Source organism: Erpetoichthys calabaricus, chromosome 5 (genome assembly GCF_900747795.2).
Source record: "Erpetoichthys calabaricus chromosome 5, fErpCal1.3, whole genome shotgun sequence".
NCBI lineage: Eukaryota > Metazoa > Chordata > Cladistia > Polypteriformes > Polypteridae > Erpetoichthys > Erpetoichthys calabaricus.
The window spans coordinates 203,056,423-203,082,657 of NC_041398.2; the positions used below are offsets into that span (position 1 = coordinate 203,056,423).

At 35.9% G+C, this 26,235-nt stretch overlaps 1 protein-coding gene across 1 annotated transcript in view; it reads right to left on the minus strand.

Moving 5' to 3' along the window:
• Window positions 1-26,235, minus strand: part of ntrk2a (neurotrophic tyrosine kinase, receptor, type 2a) — a 243,282-nt gene that overhangs the window by 42,619 nt on the left and 174,428 nt on the right. Inside the window, exons 14-15 of the mRNA XM_028802412.2 lie at window positions 17,633-17,805; window positions 16,262-16,502 (exon numbers count right to left, since the gene is read on the minus strand). Of these exons, the coding sequence (XP_028658245.1) occupies window positions 16,262-16,502; window positions 17,633-17,805 (414 nt within the window). The remainder of the gene's footprint in view (window positions 1-16,261; window positions 16,503-17,632; window positions 17,806-26,235) is intronic.

Genomic DNA, 26,235 nt, shown 5'->3' on the forward strand with positions numbered 1-26,235 from the left:
CACGAAAACGTGAATAAAGCTGAGGGAGGGGATGTGAGCTGCGAAGCTAATCGTACCCCCAAAAAGACACACACGCCCCTGGGAAAAAATAGATAGATAGATAGATAGATAGATAGATAGATAGATAGATAGATAGATAGATAGATAGATAGATAGATCTTTATTTGTTCGCTGTTGGTATAAAGGAGCCCCAGTGGCGTTTCTTGATAATAATTAGTTGGCTAAAAAGTAATCAGTGTTAGCGTGTCAGAGAGAGGATGTGCAGCATTGCTCATAATGGTGCACAGTTTTGTTTTAATCCTCTCCTTTGCTACTACATTCAGGGTTTCAGAGTGAATCCTATAACCGAGCTTTCCCTTTTTAATTAGCTTGTTGATTCAGTGGGGCTCTCTTGAAGTGATATTAGAATTTGATTCTAAGATTCTTGAGCCATGAGATAGCACTACCTACTGCACCACTGTGTTGCTTCACTTACATTTCATTTTTTGGTTAAGTTAGCCAATAAAAGGTGTCATTTTGCTTAACTTTACACTACATTCATAATGGCTAACACAGTACAACACCCTAGTACTACATTTTTTGATTAATAATTAGTAAAATAATACACATTTAATTATATATAATGTTCTGTTTTTTAATTAAGGGGTTTTAGGAGAGTGTAGCCTGTATAGACTATGAGATTTTTGTTTTGGATCCCCTCCCTATCCCTTGCAGGAGGACTTTTGAGGTAAATAATAACAATGAGTTGCATTTGTGTTCTTCATGTTCTGTTAGGCAAACCATGCTTCCTTAAATGGCAGCTAATACCCAATTATGAATTTTGATCCAAGCTTTTGTTTTGAAAGGTGTCTGACTAGTCTTTGTCAAATCCTCTATAACTCTCTTAGGAGTAACAGTCCAGACTAATTTTGCGAGCAAGCTGAAAAACTTTCAAGCAACTTGCTTGTTTTTGGCCAGTCGCTTCTTCAAAGCAGTCTACTGGCCTTCAGTCATCCAATAGTTTCAATGCCATTCAGCTTCACATATATTAGGTGAAGCTAAAGTTTTCAAGTAAACTTATATATCTTTGTTAAATACGACTAAACAAAAGTAGTCAGAGAACCACAGGACGAATGTTGAACTAAAATCCCAGTGTACTAAATATGAGTGCAATTCACACTACTTTTTATAGAGTATAAAGATACTGTAATTTACTGCTGCTCCACAACTAAGAGCTTGGTAATTATAATATGCTTCTATATTTTCTTTGTTATAAAAAGCATTTTCTGTGTGATGTTTTTAATCCAGGTGATAACTCCTATTACTGAACTAAAGAAACTTTGTAGTGTTACTTTGATTTTCTCTCTCTAATTCATATTCATGAGTTTAGGGACATGAGTTTGCTTGATGGACCCACATAGAGTTGCTGTAGCAAGGTTTCCTTAACGAGTTTTGCTCTAAATTTTGAGTGTGAAGTGATAATGCATTATTATGGCACATTCAGCAACCCATGTCCTTGCTCTAGAGAGAGGTATTGACATTAGAGGCCCGAAATGTTTTTTATTTTCACACTTACAATACAGAGTGCAGCTTAGAATGGCTAGAAGAAAGAACAAAAAGCAACAGGCTTTGGTTCATTGTTTTCTGTCATCAAAGTCACATTCTCAGCCCACTACTTATTGTCAACTAACACCTAGTTATTGTGTTCAGCTGTAAAGGACTGCACCTCATTCACCACCTTACTTTGCAAACTTACTGTCACACTGAAGTTAGTTTAGGGTTGTGTCAGCATGCATTTGCAAAAGGAGAAAAATAAAGGTGACCAGAAAGGCTTCATAGATGAAGTGTTGTTTTTCTAACCTTCTCTTCAGCGTAGCAATAACCTTTAGTCATTTTCCTATTGTGAGACTGGAGCAATCTGTGTACTACTGCATATTGGATTATAAGACTTTGGATTTTTATTTTTTCAAGGCAAACTACAAAACAAATCAAAAGATGCAATAATGTAATATATTGTAAAAGTTAAAAAAGCATATTAATAGTCTTTGTTATTCTTAATTTACAGAATGTGTGACGGGAATTAGCTTATGGGAGATACAAAGGTGGTATGGTCTGCCCTTTAAATGAAGCAGTAGGGAAATGGAAATGAGGCAACAACAAAGACCAAGATAGAAAGACAAACCAAACTAACTGTGTGTATATTTTGTTTTCTTTTTCTACATGCTTGAAGCTGGCATCGATAATTTTAGAACAACTGACTCACCTTGTAATGACTGCTATTGGGCTATGAGCTGCCCTTTATAATATAGTATATTCAAAATGAATCAGATTTGTTGTTAAATAACTGGCAGTATAGTTTGATCAATTAATTTTAATACAAAGCACATGTAATTTCCAATAATAATAGTTACATATCTTTATATATATTACACTACCGTGGCTGTCCGTTTGTCTGTCAAGAATTTTCAAACACCTGTAGCTTGCTAACCGTTAACTATTGACCTGAAATTTGGTACACATATACTATGTGACATCTACTGTCCACTTTCGGGGTGATCACCAAGGTTATTCCTCTTTTTATTTTTATTTTATTTTATTGCAGAATCAACTCTGGGCAGCGGGCAGCAGGGCGGCTGTGTGGCGCATGCATATGTGCGCTGTTCTCATCCCTACCACCTTCGCCATCACTTCCCCTACCTCTTCATATCTTAAATCATTCTTGAAATAGATTGAAGACTTAAGTGCCAGCTTAAGTGAAAAGTTAAAGACAACATACTAAGTAATTGCAACACAACACTGACTTAATCGTTTTTAATGCGAAAAGATGCCGATGAAAGAAGAGAAGAAGCGGGCCGCTAGATTGGAGAAAAGAAGAGCTGCTCAGGAAGCAGCAGCCGCATCAACCTCTGAGCAAATGAACGCTAAACGTACAGAGAAAGAGGATGAAAACTATGAATGCTCAAGTCAAGTGTATTCACTGCACATTATCGTGCAGTGCGCTGTCACTGGTGTACTATACTAGCTGAGTTTTGCACAGAAAATTTTGTTAGACAAATAGTTATAGTGCCATTGGTTAATCGGATGTATCAGAAATATTGTAACTAAGTACTTCTGTATGCAGTATTTGTAGTTTTTTTTTTTAAACTAAGCATTATTAGTATTGACGTGCAGTGCAGTGTAGTCATTAATGCTTTGGACCTAGGACTTAGTTTAAAATCATGGTACTTACACTGTGTGACAATGATCAAGTCACTTCACCTACTATTGTACCTCAAATGTTGTAAGTTGCCTTGGATAAAGGTATCAATCAAATAATAATAATATTATTAGGTCACTGGAACTGTTTACTCTTGGACATGCTGTACGCAATTGTCTGTGACTAAAACATCCCAGCATTAGATCAATTACTGTTTTGTCTGCCTTTCCTAGTGACTTGGCATTGTTGATGGTCATTGCAAATCACAATTTTACAGGAAAGTGTATTCTTTTGAACTGAAATTGGTAATCAGTAGGAATAATATGAAATCTGCATATATATTAATATCATTATTAGATGTTTATGATTTTAATTTGTTTACATTGTTCACTCATGTACAGTATTTGTTTTCTTATGTTTCATCTGTTGTATGTAGTTCTTGATGTGAATGTATATGTAATTCAGTGCTTGAAGTAGATATGCATTAGTGCTGGTATCCTATGTGTTACACTGGTGTATTAATGTGAAGGGCGAGGAAGCAAAGCAGTACGCTTTGAGTGTCATGACACAATTTCTGTGGCTTCACCATTAGAAATTCAAGTGCCACTTTCTAAGACTGACATTACTGCTTTGGAGTTTGCAGCACCGTGATCAAAGAACAGGGGTGTTCTGCCTTCAAAATTTCAGGAAGGAATCCTTCTTTTGTAAAGAGCAGACTCACTGCAGAACACGGAAGTTAGCAACTTTGACATTTTGAGTTATTTATTTTTTCTATTGTAGTTGATATTTTTAGCCCTAAATCTTGATATATGGAAATCAGTGGCGTAACTAAGGGTGGGTGGAGGGGGCAGTCTGCCCCGGGCGGCACATTTTTGGGGGTGGCATTATTGGCCAAAAGGCTCTGTACAATTTGTGTGTAAGCAGCAGGGTTCAGAAAAATATCACTCATCAATGAAAAAAATAAAATTCTCAGATTTTCATCCACAAATGCTTCAAAAATAATTTTCAGACTGTCGTTCTATGACGGCATCAGCCACAGAAGTTGAAATTTAAGAGGCAATAACAAAAATAAACATAAACATTACACTGAATATAATTTCTAGAAAGATACACAACTAGTTTACAATTTATAATTTCGTTTCGTTATGAATCCAAATGCAATCATGCTCTGCACAGAAATCATCCCCACTGATGACTTGTACACTACATTGGTTCTGGTTTTCGCAGCGTAATTATATTAAACTAATAATTAGGACATGGCTTATCAGAGCGTCTATACTATATTCTTGTCTAGTTGATACTTATAAATAATTATATGTGAAAAACGATTGCTGTTTCTCTATATATAAATAAATCTATGCAAACTTTATCTTAAATTTTCTCTATACATTATTTTAATTTTCTATTTAAACAGGTTAACATATTCAGATATGTTGGAGGGCGGCAAATTGAAGCACCGCCCCACCCGAGTGGCATGAACTCCAGCTACACCACTGATGGAAATGTTCTTTCTTAGCAGAAACCTACTGGCCTAGATGTACCATCCTGTCAAATTTCAGCATTTTAACTACGGAAATAGTGTTTTTGTTGATAAGTGACTTTGTAAGTCAGTGAGTCAGTCAACTTTACATTATTTATCCAATTTAAAAAAAGGATAAGTGTCTGTGTGTCTGTCTGTGTGTCTGTCTGGTTTCTGTGCCTCTATAATTCCAAAAGATAGTGCATCACAAATATTTTTAGTGTTAAAATAATTTGAATTTGTTTTTACAACAGATGGTACATAAAAAATATTAAGGCTGCTTTTACGTATCCCATATATGAAATGGCACATAACAACATATGCATTGCATGGTGCACAGCAAAAGTTAACGCTGAGGTCTATGTGGATTACTTATATTTCAACCCATTTTAGATTGGTAGTACAGCTAGTAGATAGATAGATAGATAGATAGATAGATAGATAGATAGATAGATAGATAGATAGATAGATAGATAGATAGATAGATAGATAGATAGATAGATAGATAGATAGATAGATAGATAGATAGATAGATAGATAGATAGATAGATAGATAGATAGATAGATAGATAGATCTTTATTTGTCCCTGTAAGGCTGGTTATGATAATGTGAATTGTTCCACACAGAACAAAAGAAAAACTGTGACTGAGGATATGTTCTGCACTCCACTAAACATACAAATTATGTCTGAAAGTGCATCCACTGGGAAATATAAGGAAGGGTGGCATCTGCCACATTTTCCCAGGCCTGGCTCCATGTCTAGAAGCCAAAGATGATGGATGCCTGGAAGCTGCCGTTAGGCAGAAGACTAGACAAATAAACAAACAACATTATCTCTGGTTAATGATTTGTTTTGCTTGCGTTTACATTTCTCAGTGTAAAAGTATGTAGTTATCACTTACTATATGAAAAAACCCTGACACATTTAGACAACATATACTTTATCATTTATGCATTTTTTGTTGACCAAGTGCTCACTTTAACATTTTTGCTTTAATCTTGTCAAGGACAATTTCCTGAATCCCCACGCTCTATATTGCGCAGTTGCTTATGTGTTTTTCTTGACATTCACTTCAAATCGAGATTCATGAGGAGAGATAGACTGACCAAGCTGCCAAAAAAATCCTTTTGGTCTTTCTGCTACAGATGAAAGACAATCAACAGACCACTTAACCTCTCAGTCCTGAGGGAAAGAATATGCCTTTTCAAAACATGGCAAAATGAGTTGTTAAAGCAGAACACAGATCATTTACAAAATGTTTTTTTCTCCAAAACAAAGTTAGGACACATGAAATGACAGCAGCATATACTAAATTAGTGTGTGCAAGTAACATGAGAGGAGCCCAATAGGTTAAATCTGAGCAAATTTTAGCCATCTTAAAGAATAAATGTATTGTCATCTTGTGCACTTCTTGGTAGGCATTGCAGTGGGTGTAGAGAAAACACAAAATAGATCTTTCTTGTTCAAAAGACAGTGTTGGTCTTTGTCTGGTTGTACATTTAATATTATTGTATATAATACTGCTCATTATGAGAAATACTGCATAATGTAATTTCCAGTATTACAGTTTTGCTGCATTTGTCTAACCACAGAATGAAAGAGAAACACACATTTTTGCATTTGTTTTCCATGAGTGACACAGACATTGCCCAATTACATGGGTATACACTGAAAATATTGTTTTGTTTATTTAATGTGAATTTCCGAAATTTATGTCCACTGAATTCAGAAGTAAGAAAAAACACTTTCTTCCTCACATAACGTTTTTTTTCACAAAACACATTTTTTATTTGTCAATTATAGTTTTTTTTATTGTTTTTTCACTATAAATAATTAAATATCAAGATTTTATTTTAATGATAACTTGTTTTAATTTTATATTTTCTAATATTAAAACTTATGCTGAAAGCAAAACATTTTTTTAACAGTTATTGACTATACAGTAATGTTAATATGGTGGCTCATAGGTCCCATTCAAAAAACCAATTTGTAAGTTTTTAGGTAATAATAAAGAATCAAATTATAAGTAAACTGTGAATATGTTTAAGGAATATGGTTGCAATATGAGCCTCAAAGTTCACCTTTTGGATTTGCATTTGAAAATTTTCCCTGAAAATCTTGGAGCAGTGAGTGAAGAGCAGGATGAAAGATTCCACTAGGAATCAAGTACATGGAAAGAAGTTACCAGGGACATTGAGATGTCAGTATAATGGGTGACTACTGCTGGTTGATTCATAGTGATGCACCAGAAAAAAACAAACAACTAGCCACCAAATTAAGTTTTGGATTAAAAAAAGTAAGAAATGACAAAGCCAGAGAAGTTATATGTAAGTCAATAAGTGTGTAATGTGGTTTTCTTTGCATAAAGCTCTCTATTATGAAAAAAAATCTTCGGGAGGGAGACTAGGGAGATGAGACGTGATCTTCTCGGAAGACAATTTGAAGTCTCAGAAGAGACACTTTAACTTGAACCCAGCTCTTAAAACAACAACAAGCGACAAGCAAAACACGCAGCTCACCAGCAGCAGGAACCCAGCAGATGATCTGACTGCTTCTCCTTACGTGTGATCAGCCCCCCTAACCCCCTCCCCCCCCCCACAACATGAGCGGCAGAGATGCGAAGTGACAAAAGTACAGCTGCTGTACAGGCTTTTAAATGATCAACAGGCAGCACGACAGTAGTAACAGCAGCAGAAAGACAGCAGATGATCCGACGGCATCTCCTTAGCATGCGTTCAGCCGCCCCCCCTGACAACACGAGCAGCATTATACATCCTGCGAGTAAGAGATTTAACCACGCCTGGGGCCAGAAATAAAGGACAAGTATTGTTTTTACAACGTCACGCGAGACAAGGCAGTGAGACATCATTTAGAACAAGTCCATGGACATCTAGCTTAGCAGTTGTTGGATTGCTGTTGGCAGACACGCTTCATGTGCTCCCAGCTCTTCAAACAACGACAAACGACAAGCAAAACACACAGCTCGCCAGCAGTCAGATGATCCGACCGCTTCTCCTTAGCGTGCGTCAGCCGCGCCCCCTTCACAACGTGAGCAGCGTTATATGTCCTGCGAGAAAGAGATGCAAACACACCCAGGGCCAAAAATAAAGGACAAGTATTGTTTTTACAAAAGTTTTAAAGTAAAAGTGAAAATAATGCATATGTAACAATTCCAATGAAACTAACAATCTCTTTAATTATATATCCGGTAAACCAAACCCGGGGGTGGGTGAGCAAAGCAAGCAGGGGGTGGAGCCCCCTAGTTTTTAAAAATGTAAGATTGACTAAATATGTTCATATTAAATTAATTTAGACTGTTATTGCATACATGATTATACTGTGTAATCTGGCAAATTTTAATTACCTTTTTTCAGCTGTGACATGATAGAAATTATATTTGTATTGTGTTCATGAATGCAAATAAAAATAGCTTCACTATTAAAACAGAATGGATTTATTATGAGTTTATCAATTTTGCAGACCTGTGTTATTGTGTGATGGAAAGCAAGGCAAGCAACTGAACTTTATACATTTTTCAATGGGAAAAAGCATACAGTAAATAAAAATCTCTGGCTGAAATTTGTTAGTAAGCAAATGGACCAGACACCCAACAGCCTAAAGAGGGATTCTACTGCTTTGCCTGGGTAAGCTGAGATAGGCTCTCATCTTTTGTCACTCCTGTTGTACTACCTACACCTGTTTGACTACTTTACGTTAATAAAATTGTTCATTTTCCAGAGCCTCCTTTGTTATTTCTGAGTTTCTTGTTTAGTCAGAAGTGTCCATTATAGGCCACAATGTTCAAATTGGAATGGAGAGGTTCTGCCATATTTCAATTATTTTAGACACTTTTTGAAAAGCTAAACTAAGAAAAGTTTGGGAAATTCTGTGTTAATGATGACAAGAGGGCTTCACCCCCTGCTCACTTCGCTCGCCAACCCTCAGGCCTGCACTACGCACCAGCAACTTCGCATCTCTGCCGCTCGCGTATGTAGATTTCACTTTCACCAAACAACAAATCTTTTAATTCACGCAGATAGGCTTCTTCATTGGGAAGAGCTGAGAGTGCAGGAACTGTGTCTGACAATAGCTTTCACACAAATGAGAAGTGATTGGACTGTGGGCATGGTTGTAAATGTTTGAGAGGAGTGCGGGACTCGTCAAAACCTCTTGGCAAAATGTCTGGTCTCACGGGACCTGAAATTATCCCCGAGAAATTCTCGTCCCAGGATTTCCTTTTATAATAGAGGGACAAGTCTACTCACTTAAACCTCAACACCTCATTTGGTAGGATACACTGACATTCTGAATGCTTTAGCAGTTAGTTTTCTAGGTTTGCTCAGCTAGGCAGCAACCTGGGAAATTCATGATAATTATACTAGACCTCGACCTGGGAAATTACTGGGTTGACTTTCCTGGGATTCATAATTTGTTCTGTTCACATATACAGTACACTTGACCCAGTAAATATGTACATTTTTAAGATTGCTTTCATGTGTATAAGGGGCTCTGGTTTGTTAACCTAAAAACTTGCTACTTTTAATAAATTATGGTTTAAGATCTTTATACTTTTTAAGTACCGTTGCCATGTGGAGCCACGACATAGGTTAAAAAGGTGGGTTAATGCATAAAGAAAATAAGAAATTTAATAAATCAGAGAAGACTATTTTGTACATCAAATCTTTTTTTAGCTAATAGTGAAACTGTCTCAAAATCTCCTCCAGATATTTCTTAAAGGTTGTCAATATTTCTGCTTCAGCTACATGGCTCAGTAGTTTGCTGCAGATTCCCAAAACTCTTTATTTGTGGCTTCAATATTAAATGCACTTCCCTGTGAACTCCACTTAAATCAAGGTCATGATTCAACCTTAATCTGAAAGAATTCTGCTGGATCTACTTTATCAATTCCTTTGAGGATTTTAAAGACCTGGATTAGGGTTAGGAAGTACTCTTTACTTTGTTGTTGTTTGATTCCAATTTGCCTGGGCAGGTTGCTTCTTGTAGGGTATTATTATACACTAATTTTAATTGTTTGTTTTCAGTTTGTTCATTTAAGTAGACTAGACTTACAAAATTCCTATTATTTGGCACTTGTGTCTGCCATCCTGTATATGAAATTCAAAACAGAATTGGAAGGCACTTGCAATTTAAAGCTTTCTTTTAGACAGTACTTGCATTTTTATTTCTTCACTTTTGATCTTCTAGTCAAATTCATGAAGGAAAGTACAAGGAAATATGTCTGTAGGTCTTGAATTTGATGGAAGAGAGTGTGAGATGGAAAACTGGTAAAATGTTGGCAGGAAGAGCAAATGAGTGTTCAGAATCATCATGTATGAATATGAGTATCAAGGAAGAATATCTTGTTGAAAACAATAGAAAACATCTCTTGCTAGATAAAGTGACCACCAAGACACAAGGATGCATAGAGGTGGTAAGCTGGGGTAGAAATTGCAAATTAGGAAAAGAGGAGGTGCTGTATGGAGTGGTAAAAAGTGATGCAGCAAGCTGTAAGTATGCAAATGCTAGAAAAGCATTTGAGCTGATAGGATGCAAGAAACTAAGAGATGTGGATTTGCAAAGTGACATGCAGAATGAGCAAGAAAAGAGAAATGTGTTTAGGATTGTGAAGCAGATGGCAAAAGAAAGACTGTATGCAGCAGGTGTAAATTACTTAAAAATGCTGAACAGAAAACCACATTGACAGTAATAGGATTAGGGATACCTGGAAGAAATACTGTAATTGAGAATTTACTGTAAATGAGAATGAATGGGAAAATTATATTCATTGTGAGAATATAGGAAGGCCAATCTATATGTTTTTGAATAAGCTGCAGATGCATTTAAAAAGATTAAGATAAGTAAATCAGTGATTCCAACTGGAGTGATGTTGCAAATATTAAATGCAGTGGAAGGTCCAAGTTTTGAACCTTTGCAACTTGATTGTATATGAAGGAAGAATTTCTGAAGATTCCAAAAGAAGCCTGCCAGTTTCCAGTACACAAAAGATATATAAAGCGATCAGGCTTTTAGATCAGATGATGAAGGTGGTAGAGAGAATGCAAGAGAAAATGCAGTTTGGTTTCGCATCTGGGAAGGGACCAACAGATGCATTCTTTGTTGTAAACTTAGAAAATGGCATATAAAATGGTGTTAATGATGATGTACATCTGCACTCATCACTGCATAAATAAATGTTTTTTAGTTTGTACTCCCAAGGTGTCAGTGATGCCTATTATTAATTTATTTCTTATTAGTGGGAGGACCTACAAAAATATTGAGAGAATGATCAAGCAGACTTACATGGAGGCTGGATTGTCAGTATAGATCATTCTTAACCGGAAGGAACATGCTTTATTATTCTATGCTAGTGACAGACTTTCAATTTGACTAAAAAATGTACTTTATAGATAAAAAGTTAGCAATTGGCTACATCAGGTATTGTCTTGTGCTCCGTTAGTTTGTTTTTTTATGTGCTGCCTTCCTTTGGTGTTGCTGTTTCAACCATGTTCTTAGAAAACACTGTGTCATGGCATTATGCTAAAAGCCATCTTTGAACTGAAAACCAAGCTCTCTGTTTTATTCATTCTATAATGCACTCTCGTGCCAAGTCTGTTAAAATGCATGAAGTTTCTAAAAATTATATTTTAGTTAATCAGTGTATATATTACAACATAGCAGAGTTAGTAAACAATCTTTTCTTTTTACTCAATATCTTCATTACCAGTATATTTCATTTAATTGTACCTTTTGTGAGACATATGTACTGTAAGTTGCTTTTATGGTGAAGAATATTTTCCCCTTTTATATTTAATGAAACATAATATAGGATGAATTTTGGTATGAAGGGAAGTGCTGCTAAAAACCCCAGGGAAGTTATATGTACCATTTTTTTTTTGAGTGTTGCCAATACACAATGCAGCAGTGATAGATATTACAATTTTTTTTGTCTTGTAAAGCATAGCCTTTTTTTACGGCTCTAATGCAAATTGTGAGCATTACTGATGCTATCCCCCTTTTGAGATTAATTTTCAGGTTTCTGTACAGGTGTGCATTCACCCCACCAAACAGGCTACGAGAATAAATTATTCATCAAAATGCTCAAGAAAAAAACACCATCAAATTTTTTGTATACACCAGCACCAAACCACTCTGCCATCATGTTTTGAATTAATAATCAAGAGAACACTAGTCAAAAATTCAAAAAAACTGTGAATCTGGGGGGTGGGGGGGGTGGGGGTTTAGGATTGGGGGCAGGGGTTTGGGTGGTGCTGTTGCTAATGGTATCATCTTTTTTCTTATCCACGGCAAACAGAAGACGCCTAATGAGAGCAACTGACTCCTCCCCTTCTGATCGGAGCCCTGTAAAAGTTGGACATCCCAGAAGGAGGCATCTTTGTGATTAATGGCACCAGATTAAATGGGACGACCCAACTGACACTCAAAGAACGCTTAATAGTCTACCAAGTCTATAACAAGTCTACAGCTATTCATTTCTGCTTTGAATAGAGTAACTTATTGAAAAAATATTGTATAACTCATGCATAACTAGGCCATTTCTAATTTTTGAAGTTTATATTCTACATAAATTTACCATATCATATCATTTGTAACTTAAACAAGTAAGACACCCAATAGCATAATGGTTAACATTGTGCTAGGAGCCTGAGTTCACATCCTTGCAAAGTCACTTTGTCTTCCTGTCATGCATTTGTTTTATTGGGGTAGTCCAGCTTCCTGTTTCATCTCATTGATGTTTATGAATGGTTAATTAATAACTCTAAAATTGGTTATTGAGTGAGTATACCTTGTGAAGGACAAATGTGTCATCCAAGGTTTTTCTGTGCCTTGTGCTGATTTTGGTGGGATAGGCCATAGAAGTCTGTGAACTCAGGTACATTCTAATCAGAAAATTGACAGTTGCATGGTCATTGAAAGATATATATATATATATATATATATATATATATATATATATATATATATATATATATATATATATATATATATATATATATATATATATATAGTTTGTTCAAATAGATAAACTGTGTATAAACTAAGACACTCATAAAAATATCCATCCATCCTTTATCACAAACAGCTTAATCCTAAAAATCAAAAGCATCCATCTGTCCATTTCCTAACATGCATGTTTTAATTCAGGGATGTGGCTTGTGTATCTGCGTCAGTCTATCCAAGGAGTAATAAACAGAAGACATTGTCCAGTCCCGAATGGGTCGCCCGTCGTTCACAGGACACCACAGGACACCATGCACATGACCACATGTGACCACAGGCCCATACAGGGTTGAGCTTCAAAGCTCTGTACTCGTGGTCCCCACAACAACCAGGGCGGTCGCCCCCTCATGGTCTGGAGGAGGCATGAGCCCTCCTCCAGTCCTCTTGGGTGTCCCGGCTGGGTACCACCCCCAGCTGCGTGCCACAATAGTATCTGTATCTTGGTACACTGCGAAACATCCTCCTTTCCAAACATCAATAAATGGGGTTGAGTTTTTTTTTTTATACTGTTTGTTTTTGTTTTATTGCTTCTGATACGATTGTATAGTGGTGGGTTGCAACTTAATTGCATGGGCACTATGTTTGTATAATTTTGTTTTGATGAAGATATATGATGAATTTGGCACCCAGTCTATATTGTTCCGGTGCAATTCTGATAATGGTAAATGTGTCTATGTATTTAAGATATAGATATTAATAATTGTATTGGAGAATTATCTTTTTTTAAACTGATGCTAGACTTAATGTATTGTCAGAGATACACCATATGTTTGAACATAATGTTACACATCTCTCTTACTGTTACGTTCTTTTCTAAGTAAGTGTACTTTATATTCTAACATTTCTGATGGTCCTAACCACTGTGCCAAACTGCTTTTGTTAAAATATAATAAAAATACAAAATTTCCCTAAAATCAAGGGCCCTGAAACCCTGATTTGGATGAAAGAGGTTTGAGAAAGTATGCATTTATAATTAATGAATGTGAATTAATTAATATAATTAATGTGTACTTAAAATAGATAAAAAAATAATATATTGTGAAAGCTTGTGTTTGACTGGTGTCTTTATCTGTTCCTACACAGATCCCAGCTGGTTTGACTGGATTCAGCCAAAAACAAAATGAATGTATGGTTACTCTGTCCACACTACAAACACTAATAGTTATATAATATAATTTTGAAAATAAATGTCAACAATTATGTAAATTTGAAGTAAAGGAATTTAAATAAGAATGCTAATCTTGAAAATCAAGTTTGGTTTAATGTTAATTTTTTTACACACTCTATAGACCATACTATATGTAAGAATTCCAAAACAAACATGTGCTTCCTTTCCTATTAATGTGCTACTGGATGTAAAGATCAAAGTGATTAAAAGGTAGAATTTCTATTGATTGTATCTTTGCAGAATGTCAGGAGAGCTGTTTGAAGCAAGAAATGCCTAATTACCTGTCAGTCATCTGTTTCAGCCTGAAGGTAGGCCGCAAAGTTGTGAAAAGCCATTATAATTTCATTTCCTCTTTGGGATTGCAGAGATACCACCATGTCATTCAGTTTTAGTATTCTCTCTGTGTGAACCAGAGACAACCTCAGCTTTGACTAACAGGTACTTCTGTTTGAATTCTTATCGTGGAATACACGATAATTAATTCTGGAAATCTAAAATCTCTAATAACTCAAAGGAACAAAGAGGCAAATCTTATTCAATAGAACATTTTAACAGCTTTTTAACTGCTTCTTTTTATTTCACAAACATTTTTAATCAGAGAAGTAGTGGTATTGAAGGCTACATGCTTAGAAATTTGCATGCAACATCATGCTCCTGTGACTGCATGAAACACTGTAACAGTTGGGATCTTTAATGTGCAATAAAAGTAAATTGGTGAGGAGTGTTGTAATTAAAAACTGTGAATATAAATGACTTGACAAAAGTGTAGTAATTCCTTTAATACATGTTGTCTGGACCTTAATAAAATGGTGATTGGCAAAGTGAAATATTGTAAATTTGTTCTAATCTTGGCTCTAGATTCCTTTTTGTACAATTAATACGCAGGATAGACTGCAAAACACTTCAAATGCCTTGATCGTAGCCACACTTATTTCTCTGTGTTCTTTCACAGAGCTTTAAAGACACTTTTCAAAGATAATTAGAAGAAGCTAATCTCATTCTCACCCTCAGATCACATATTTCTCTAGGTCTCAATAACCAATAAACTTTTATATCTTTCTTCATCTTCTCTAACAGCAGTTTTTTCACACCTACTCTCAGTTTTTCTCCATTCCTATATATGTCACTTTCTCTTTCCTTTTCTGTTGCACACCTGATGAAGGATGTATGTTCAAAATGCTGTGTCTTTTAGCCTTCTTTCCTTTTCAATGTGGAAACAATCTTTAACCTTTTTTTTCCACTATTACCACATGCTTACTATGGATATCAGAACATAAGTATACAATAAAGCACGAAAAGTGCATTCTTACTTACTGCTTATTATTATGTGAATTGCACAGTGGATAGCAGACGGGAGCATGCAGCAAACCCGCATCGTCACAGTTACATGGTTATAGTAGTTATTATAGTTTTAAGTTCATTGAATTAGGAGACATACAGTGTAAAGTGTTGCTAAATGATTACACAAATTTACAATGAGCCTTAACTTTAAAATACTTATATTATGTCATAGTAATTTTTCCCCACTTTCAAAATTCAGGTGTAACCTGAATCAAAAACATCTTTTTACAAAAAAATAATAAACTACAAAAACTTATATGGGGTGTGTGCTTTGCTTCAATAGATGTATACTGTATATACAGCTGTTACTGTATACTCAATGCCTAATGACATAAGTATAGATTTTTCATTCATTCTTATTTTAAAACTGTATTCTGTAATCATAATAAACATAATTACATGTTAATATTGTCTAGTTCATTGGTAGAAGACAGTCTTTAAAGACTAAGAAAATTTGACTAGCTATGTACAATGCTGGAAATCTGGGTAATGTTCAAACTTGGCAGATGCCCTCACTTGGAAAAAGAAAGCCATCCAGTGGGCAGTGAAGTTAATATGTTTACCACTTGTGAATCTTTAAAGACGGTGATTTTGGTCTCTATTGTACAAGAGTTATGGATGCTAGTATGAGCTATGCATTATTGGAGAATACTTGGGAGAAGAAAGATTGCCAGCTTACCTAGGCCATTCTGACACAAAGGTTGACATTGTGTTGTTTGTCTGTCCACCACTGACATTTAGCTCTTTTTTAAATAAGTTTATTAATTCAAAAGGTGGCCAAAACATTTCATGATCAACCTTACACCACAGCTGTTCATGCAGAACTTTTTTATAAAAAATTGTGATCTAAATAATGTAATAAATAAATAGTTTTTCAGTCTTAATTAACCTATATTTTATAATGCAAATTTCATACTCTAGCCAACCCCATTTCAAAACTCTTTTATAATGAGATTTTTCCATTTTTTAATTTTTCACTTTAAGTGATCCAGAGACCTTCCAGTTCTAAACAAAAAGAACCTTTAAAAGATACTCACCCGGTAGTAGTCAGTGCTGTACACATCTCTTGACATCCCAAAGTCCCCAATCTTGACAAGTAAATTTTCCCCAACAAGACAATTGCGTGTTGCTAGGTCACGATGAACAAAGTGTTGAGAAGCAAGGTAGACCATCCCGGCTGCAATCTGCTGAGCAATATGTAACATCTGAGACTGGGTCAGCTCACTCGGGCGATTGTTTTGTCCGTCTGCCATTAACACTGCATCAGGGCCGTGGGCCCTACAAAAAAAAGGTAATCACAGAAGAAATTGAAAAAACTGTTGCATCCTACCAGGAATCAGAAAGCAATTAAGAATTCTAGCAGGATGTTAATCTCTATTACCCAAAAATGTGGAGTATTCATTAAGGGAGATTATATTTTAGATAAACAATACACTGGTGAGGCCTTATCTGGAGTAAAGTGTATACTTTTGGTTTTCACATTACAAAACAGACAGGGCAGTGCTAGAGAGAGTAAAGAAACTAAACTAGACTAGACTGATTCCAGACCTGTAAAGTATGAGTTACAATGAAAAGAAGGAATGAGTTTAACCTTTTCAGTTTAACAAAAAGATGGTTAAGAGGTGTTTAAAATTATGCACAGAATAAATACAATGAATCCCGACTGTTCACCAACAACAGAGAGGAGAAAACCTATTAATAGCAGATTTTACACATACATTGGAAGGATTTTTCACACAAAGAACCACAGATATATTGGAAAAGTTACAAAGTGGTGTGGTTGACAACAGAACTTTAGGAATCTTCAAAGTTCAACTTGATTTTGTTTTTTGAAAAATTTAGTGAATAGGACTTTCACATTTATTAGAGTGAATGGCCTGTCCTCATCAACACTGATATAATGTTCACAAATCATATACAGTGTCCAATTCAGGAGGATCAGTGGGTCAGAACCTATACCAGCAGCACTAGGTACAAATGTTGGAATGAACCTCTCATACACTCACCCACTTACTCACACTTGACAAATTTAGAATTGCCAATTATGCTAACATGTGCAAGTTTGTGAACTGGAAGGAAGAATTGAGTACTGGATGGAAAAATTAATTTATAAACAGGTAGAATTTTCTAATTCTACACAGTGACAAGGGCTGGGATTTTAATTCAGTTTTTGTATGGAAAAGGTAACAATATAACTGTAACTGAAGCAATATATTTCAAATCATACACTTAGTTTTAATTGAAACATAAGGGGCTTGTGTGTTTATAAACATTAATAACTTGTTAAAAATTCCATGGCATATGTCAGTTGAAACAAAGCTGTAGAGTAATTGTTATTTAACACTAAACTTTACACGTAAGGAGACACAATACAACCATAACGGTACAAGCATGGTTAAGTTTAATACCTGAGAAATTTATTAAGATCCCCATGTTTCATATATTCAAAGACCATGATGAGAGGATCTCCTTCCACACAAACCCCATAGAACTTCACAATGTGCTCATGCTGAAGGTTGGTCAAGAGCTCTGCCTCTCTGTGAAAGTCCTTGCGAGCATTGTCACTGGCTTCTTTCAAAGTCTGTAAAGGACAGCAAAGCACAGAAAAATAAGGGTCTGACCAAATATACTTCTCTTTACTCCTGAAGTATTCCCCTCATGATTATCTTGCACTTTAAAAAAGAAAAGAAGTGGATTGCTATCATTATTTTAAATGAATGTAGCCACTTACAAAAATTATCCTTAGTTAAAAATAAACCAGAACTGTTAATGGGTTTCCCATCAGATAAAGAACACCATTTTCTTCGTTCTAAAGTGTTCAGAATAGCAAGTTGAGCTCCTTTAGAGCTGGAGAATCAAATTACGCTGAAAGCAAAGCACATTTTTGAGCTCTGAGAAGTAAATTCCCCTAAGCCAACAATATACTTACAGCATACCCAGAGTCAAGCTTTGCTTGTACATTGCATCTCTGCATTATTTCCTATTTAAAGGAACCATTTTGCCTTACAAATCTTTGCAGAAAATTAATGTCTTAGCTGTAGCTTTTATTAACAGGTACTGGAGGTCTTGATTTATTTTCAGCATTGAATCTGGGTTAATGTAGGATAACTACGTAAAAAATAGGAAATGTGCAAAGCAGTAGCAATTGCAACCCTTTTGAAATATTAAAAAATAAATAAAGTAAATTATCTAAGAAATGTAACAGTAGAGCTTCTACACTTACAGGTTTATTTTAAAGAATGAGAACAACTTTAAACGCGGCATGTTTGCTTTTTCACAAAATGCTGAAGCGAGAAAAACGTGAAGAATTAAAAAGTTATGTTTTTAGCTGAAAAAGTAAATAAAACAAATAATAAAAAATAATAAGCTTAAGGAATTTGGAAATATCTTTGGTCTTAATTTAGCTGAAACTAATTCATCACTTTCTTTATCCTACAGGGGTGACATTTTTATTCTGGCTTCTGTAGACGTGCTTGTTTAATGCAAAACACATAAAGAAAATCATCTTAACAGCCTTCGGTGGGCTCTTCCTGTCCCAACAGCAAAAAGGAAACATTCTTAGCCAGAAATCAATCTTTCTCTTTTCACAAGCCTCCGTTAATCCCTGCTGTGAAAGCTGAAACATTCCAAAGCTGTCTCACTTTGGCGCTCTCAGAGTCTGAATGTGTGTTTCACTGGCATTTTAAACTGCTGTGTAGGAATAATGTAAACCCTACTGGTCTGCTTATTTCAGCAATGGAGGCATTCAGTTATACACAAGGCCTTTTGACTCTACAATTTGATACATCTTTAATCAGATAAATTTGTTTCATTGGTTTGAAACCATTTTGTATGGATTATGACCCCATCCTCTCTGCTTCACTGTCAAAACAACCACCAACAAGATATGTCATAGAGGATCAGTCAATTACCCATCACCTCTGATAGACTCACTTCCTCAGGTTAAGCCATCCTGAAAAACCCTTTATACAGTTTACTTTTCAAACACGTGGTAGAGCTGGAAAATGTGTAGCCATTTATTAATATTATCATTCAAATGCCATTTTTAAAACATTACAAATAAGATTCTTCCTTATCAGTCTCTATGAAAAATTGTAGGAATTTCCGTGTAGCTTTAATAAAGAAGCAATGCAGATCTGTAAAAGTACATCCAGAATATGTAGCAAGAAATAAAGATCAGAAAAGATAGATTACAGATTATGTAAAATCTGATTACATGGAATACATAGAATGACAAGACACAGAAGAATATTTCAAAACTTGTAAAATGTTTTAGAATGTACTGCACTTAAATACAACTCTAAATAGATAAATGAAGTTTTTGCACTTGTGGAGTTTCTTGTTAAAAATATCAAATTGAGGATTTATAATTCCATGAGGTGTTACTGTTTCCAATTCAAACACATTCCTGCCAATCTATCTTGCCAACTACTATGGCCACGAATTGCAGCATTACTCAAGAGCTCCTGGGACCTAACATTATGCTTATATAAGTGTAAGACTAGAATGATAAACACACACTATTTCATTTAAGAAGCAGGAACAGCTCATTTATTTAATTTGCTGCATATGCAACTATCTTCTTACTAATATACACTCAGGGACAGGTTGAACTTATCATGCTCCTGGTAATGAGATTGATGATTTCTGCCTAAGCTGAAATAATACTGAAAATGAAATTTCAAATGGAATTAAAATATTATTCAGTAACAAACTGTATATATCACAATACATTTACACATACTATATACAGTATGCATACAGTACATACTATTATAAATATTTATATAGTAATGTGTCGCCCAGTACACAATAGGTTGTCAGGCAGAAAACATGAACACAAGTCAAGGGCAGAGCCCAGCAGGGCCATATGGGCAAGAGAGAGAACCCTACAGTAGGTATGAAAAAGCAAAATACCAGTGTGGCAAGATGAATGCAGCCAGTGGGCAATATGCTTTCAGCTGTATATCCACTGGGTGCCCTGGAAGGACAATACTCAGTAATGTCAATGCACATACAAATTAATGATAACTACAATCTGTACATACTGTATATATATCTATTTTCACCCAGAGTCCAGAATACGCAACCCACTGATGTCACTTCTGCCTCTTCTGCCCCACTGGACATTTAAAGAACTGTATTGCTGAAAGTCTGTGTTTAGACCGAGCGAAAGACGGAAGAGTACGGTGCTGCACCATGACGAAGCAAATTGCTTAACCTGTTTGGAGGCACAGAAGGACATGCAAAGTCCTCAATAACATATTGCCAAAACTTTTCTTACTTGCCATTTTTTCCCTTTATATTACATGAGATAGAGAGGGACAGTAAGTATTTTAAATAGCACAATAAAAAAAAAACATATATATGATGTTGTTTCTAACATAATGAAAGGGTTTTTTTTTTATTAGTAAATACTGATTCTAGCATTAACATCAATATTAGATTACATTATGTGAACTCTATTTCTAAAATAATATCTATTCATCTATTTGTCCAGTTGCATGGTGGGTAGCATTGACCCATTTCCCAAAGACATGGTATTTAAGTGATTTCAAATTAGTCGTGTGTGTAGCATTAGTGTTATGTTCTTTAATTAGTTTGGGGTTTGGAAGTACACTTTATCTAATTCAAGCAGTAATATGTGCAAGACAGGATAAAACAACATTCTGTTGTAGGGCAGACATCAAAAATGCCAACATTTGTTTATATAAGAGCAATTCAGGGTTGTCAATTTACACTGCATATGTCTTTCATCGCAGGAATCTGAAGTCCCAGGAGGAAACCCATATGAAACCTACCCTAGAAGATATTTTACTCCAGAATCACATATACGTTCTAAGCACTTAGTGGAGGCAGAGAAACTCATTGCACTATTATGTTTCTGTGCTTGTACTGTACATCTTTAAAATGGTTAATTGTGTGCAGAGGTATTTGAAGTAACTTTACATGACATTAAGTGTAAGGTTAAAGGTTATTTATTTTTAATTCTTTCTGTTATTCTGTTTCACAATCAGGTCAAAATGGCCTTCTAGAGAGATGGCAGGACTGTTATGATGATGGACAAATATAAAATTAAACAGGCTGGCTTTTCTCCATCTGTCTAGTTGTGATGGCTGCCGTGATAATCCAATGACTACATATACGCTGTATGAGATTTTTTTTAACACTTGTAATTTGTTCCAGATGTCATGGGGTTAATTATATGTTATTAAAAGCCAAGCACAATAGTTGCTGGACAACGATTGCTTTTCATTTTATTTTCTTTTTCCAGGTTCATTTAAAGGTCTACAGATTTAGCATGACAGATGACACATTCGATGGAAATATGTCTTAGGAAATCTGTTATGAAAGGTCACATGGTTCATGGGATATATTATGGTATATTATAACACGTGCCAACTTAAGTATTAAATAATTTACAAATTGATTTCCCTTTAAATGTTTCTGTTGTGCAGTGAGTTCTGTGTTTTACCAAGGTTTTGTCTGACGTTGTAGATAAAAAAAATGAATGGTGCAGTTATTCGAGCCACACGTGCAAGAAGAACAGAACAGCAGAAACAGTTTAAAGGAAGTTTAACAGTGGGTCTTAGCAGCCAGTAAGAATTAGAAAGTGTTTAATGATTTCTTCAATTCAGGGCAGAATGTTTTAGAAGGCACCTTAAAGTTGTTATTTAGATTAATGGCTATTGATGATATTTTAGAGAGGTTAGAGTTGCTTCACAAGGGGATAATCTTCATATTTTTGTCTTCTAATGGTCATGAAGCCCTAAAACTGTAATAAGCAATACAGTTCATATTTTATACAACACTTTCATGTTCATTTTATATGAACATAACGGTTACCCTAATATGCTTCATTTTTATTATGCCTTATTTTAGATCCCTTGCATATTTAGAGTGCTGCAGCATCAAGAACAAGGCAGAAACCAGCCCTAGAAAGGACACCAGTCAATCAAAGGTCACTCCTGCATATACAGACACTCCATAGGTTTAGAGTTACCAATCACCCTAACATGCATATCATTGTTATGTACCAGTAAACCACGGTAACTGGAGAAAACACATACTGCTAAGATGCTTAGAGAATGATGAGGCACATCATAAACAGTGAGCAGGCCTTGAATTGAACCCAGGTGACTAAGGCTGTGAAGCAAAGCAAATAACCATTGTTCTGTTCTTTTGATCAGCTGATATTCTATAACTCAAAACCGCTGTGTGTTTTCAAAAACATAACCAAGAAAAGTGAGCACACAGTTAGCAAAAGAACTCATTCATGACGTTTCTAACATTGCTTTATGGAAATCAAAAGACAGCTCTGTACCACTGCAAAATATAATGTTCTACCCTTTATTCCACATCTTACCATGTGTCACATAAAGGCTGCCATTCCCTTAAGGAATGAACATGTTTCACACACACCTCTGGGCACCTGGTGAACTGGCCTGAATCTTCTGTATAGTTTTAGATTTATGTTAGTAAAGTTAGAGGTTGCTTTCTGTATTATCCCAAAGTTCCATGAAAATAATGGCAACATACGAGAGTTCCATGTACCATGTTAACTGTGCCGCCTGCTTTTTAATTTAAAAGCAAAAAAGATCACCAAGTAAATAGAAAGAAATGTATGTCTGTCACTGTTCAAACCACCTTCATGTAATGTAAACCATTCCAAGGCATGTTACAATAGCTGAACTATATTATAGCTGTTTGTATACATTGCTATTCTTTACAACTCTAGTACATGCAGCTTAATGGACTTGCTCACCATCTCACAACAATTAATATGTTAGGACTGAGATGTAAAACCGATGTCAGCACCCAAGAATACTGTTTCTTACTGCTTACTCTGCATGAACCTACCAGAAACCTGGGATCTTCTGACAGTAGACTACAGGACACGTGTAAGACTTATGGAAGTACCTATTCTTGCTATTCCAACACCCAACTGTAACTACTTCTGCACACTCTTTTAGCATTTTGCATGTATTACATTTCAACCCCACAGAATATTTGTCTTCATTGCTTGTCTTGTAACAACCTACAAAAACATTGGAGATCTCCTGACACTGAACTTGAAATTCCAATTATACAACTCCATGAAAATGCTTTTATACCTTTTTGTTGTGTTAAGCATTCTCACTAGTCAGTCCACATGATTACATTGGTTATCATGCTCAAATAGGATAGTTCTACATCAGTTCTAATGAAAATATTTGAATGGCTAGTTCTAATCCATCAGAAATCTGTTACTGCTCCTCATCTTGACTCACTTCAGTTTGCATATAATGTAAATAGATTTTTGAATGATGTCATAAACATGGGATTGCTCTCTGTGCTAGATCATCTGGACTATAAAGGAACTTAAGCCAGAATACTATTAGTAGACATCAGTTCAGCATTAAACACCAATGTCCCTGCACAATCATTAACTACAAGTAAATGTATAAATACTGAACTAAATACTTACATCTGTAAATTGATTTATTGTTTTTTGACAAGCAGGAAACAGTATGTTACAGAGGGGCTCCCACTTTTCAGACAGTCTCCATATTAGCATAGGTGCCCTCTGGGCTGTCATGTTTCACTTAGTTTGGTTAATTTTTCATTCCTTTGGTTTTTTTAATATTATTGGTCATTCAGTTTCTATGTACCCTAAGTTCTTGTCTATAAGCCGCGGCTTATCTAAGGAAAAAAGTTGTGAAAATGAAAAAATAGAATATCGGCTTATACATCCATCGCGGGGGTTGCGTTCCAGAGCCACCCGCGAAAGAAGAAAATCCGCGAAGTAGAAACCATATGTTTATATGGTTATTTTTATATTATCATGCTTGGGTCACAGACTTGCGCAGAAACACAGGAGGTTGTAGAGAGACAGGAACGTTATTCAAACACTGCAAACAAACATTTGTCTCTTTTTCAAAAGTTTAAACTGTGCTCCATGACAAGACAGAGATGACAGTTCCGTCTCACAATTAAAAGAATGCAAACATATCTTCCTCTTCAAAGGAGTGAAGCAAACAAATCAATATGTCTGTTTGGCTTTTAAGTATGCGAAGCACCGCGGCACAAAGCTGTTGAAGGCGGCAGCTCACACCCCCTCCGTCAGGAGCAGGAAGAGAGAGAGAGACAGAGACAGAGTTTGTTTTTTAGTCAAAAATCAATACGTGCCCTTCGAGCTTTTAAGTATGCGAAGCACTGTGCAGCATGTCTTTTCAGGAATCAGCTTTACAAAAGATAGCAAGATAGCAGCTTTCAGCATTTTTAGACGAGCGTCCGTATCGTCTAGGTGTGCAAACAGCCCCCCTGCTCAATCCCCATACGTCAGGATCACAGATAGTCAGCGCAAGAGAGACAGAGAAAAGTATGTTGGGTAGCTTCTCGGCCATCTGCCAATAGCATCCCTTGTATGAAATCAACTGGGCAAACCAACTGAGGAAGCATGTACAAGAAATGAAAAGACCCATTGTCCGCAGAAATCCGCGAACCAGCAAAAAATCCGCGATATATATTTAAATATGCTTACATATAAAACCACAATTTAAATGACCGATACGCGCGCGTGTTGACTCAGCGACGCCCAGAGCAGAAAGAACGCGCTCCGGCCGCTCCAACCGCGCCATGCGGGGAGTGAGAGAGACGCCAATATCTCACACTCTCTCCCCCCTTAAAGAAATTAAATGGGTGCGAGTGAGACCACTGACCTCCCTCCCTTCTATTAGTTATAGGTTATAGTACGTTCGGCTTATCCATGAGTCCGGCTTATCTATGATACGATTTTATTTTAAAAATTCGTATGATTTTTTGGACTCTGGCTTATACATGAGTCCGGCTTATAGACAAGAACCTAGGGCAGGGGTAGGCAACGTCGGTCCTGGAGTGCCACAGGATGTGCAGGTTTTTGTTCCAACCTAGTTCCTTAACGAGAACTCAATTATTGCTGATGAAGCACATATTGCTTAAGTGACATTTTAATGCTTCATTTTAGTGGTCTCGCTTGTTAAGGTTCTCCAACCTTAATTGCTTATTTCAATCTTAAACTGCTGCATTCAGTGTTTTATTTGCTCCTTATTAGCAATAAGATGTAAAAGACAAAGCAGCCAGCAGTTCTCCAGCTAGCTTTTTTCCAATTACATCTGTGTGTGTTCATCATGCACGGTTTGATTTAATAAAACACTTAATAGAAAAATGTGACAGACTGAAAATGATCTGTTTTAGGCTTCATATCATTTGGATGATATCCTTGGAAAGGAAAAAAATCTACGATATAAAAGCCTTACATTGCACAGACTAACAAGCCATAAAATTAAATTATGTCTGAGATTGGCAATGATTGGTTTCTAATTAAGCAATTGGGTTGAATGAAAACCTGTAGCCACTGCGGCTCACCAGGACCGACATTGCCTACCCCTGTTTTACATCTTATTGCTAATAAGGAGCAATTAAAACACTGAATGCAGCAGTTTAAGATTGAAATAAGCAATTAAGGTTGGAGAACCTTAACAAGCGAGACCACTAAAATGAAGCATTAAAATGTCACTTAAGCAATATGTGCTTCATCAGCAATAATTGAGTTCTCGTTGAGGAACTGGGTTGGAACAAAAACCTGCACATACTGTGGCACTCCAGGACCGACGTTGCCTACCCCTGACCTAGGGTATTTATTTATCTTTCTTGATGTTTGGAGAGTTTTGTGGGTGATCCCCCAAGAGGACCTGCCCATCACTGTAAAGGGCCTGCCCTCAGCCATTTAAAGGCACTTGTGGTGTGGTGAGTTTCTCTAGTGGTTATCTGTTATTGCGCTTTTTGTGAATTTCTGGATTTTTTGACTTCTGTGTTATGTATTTCAACCACTCTTTAGATTTTGGACTAATATTTTGTTTGCTTTTAGAATTGCCTTTTTAAGGCATTATTGTCTTTACCTTTTTGCTCCTTGGAGCCTATTTTTGTGCCACAGTGCATTTTTGTTAAAAAATCTTTTAATTATAAAGATTTTTTGTTTTCCATTTTGTGT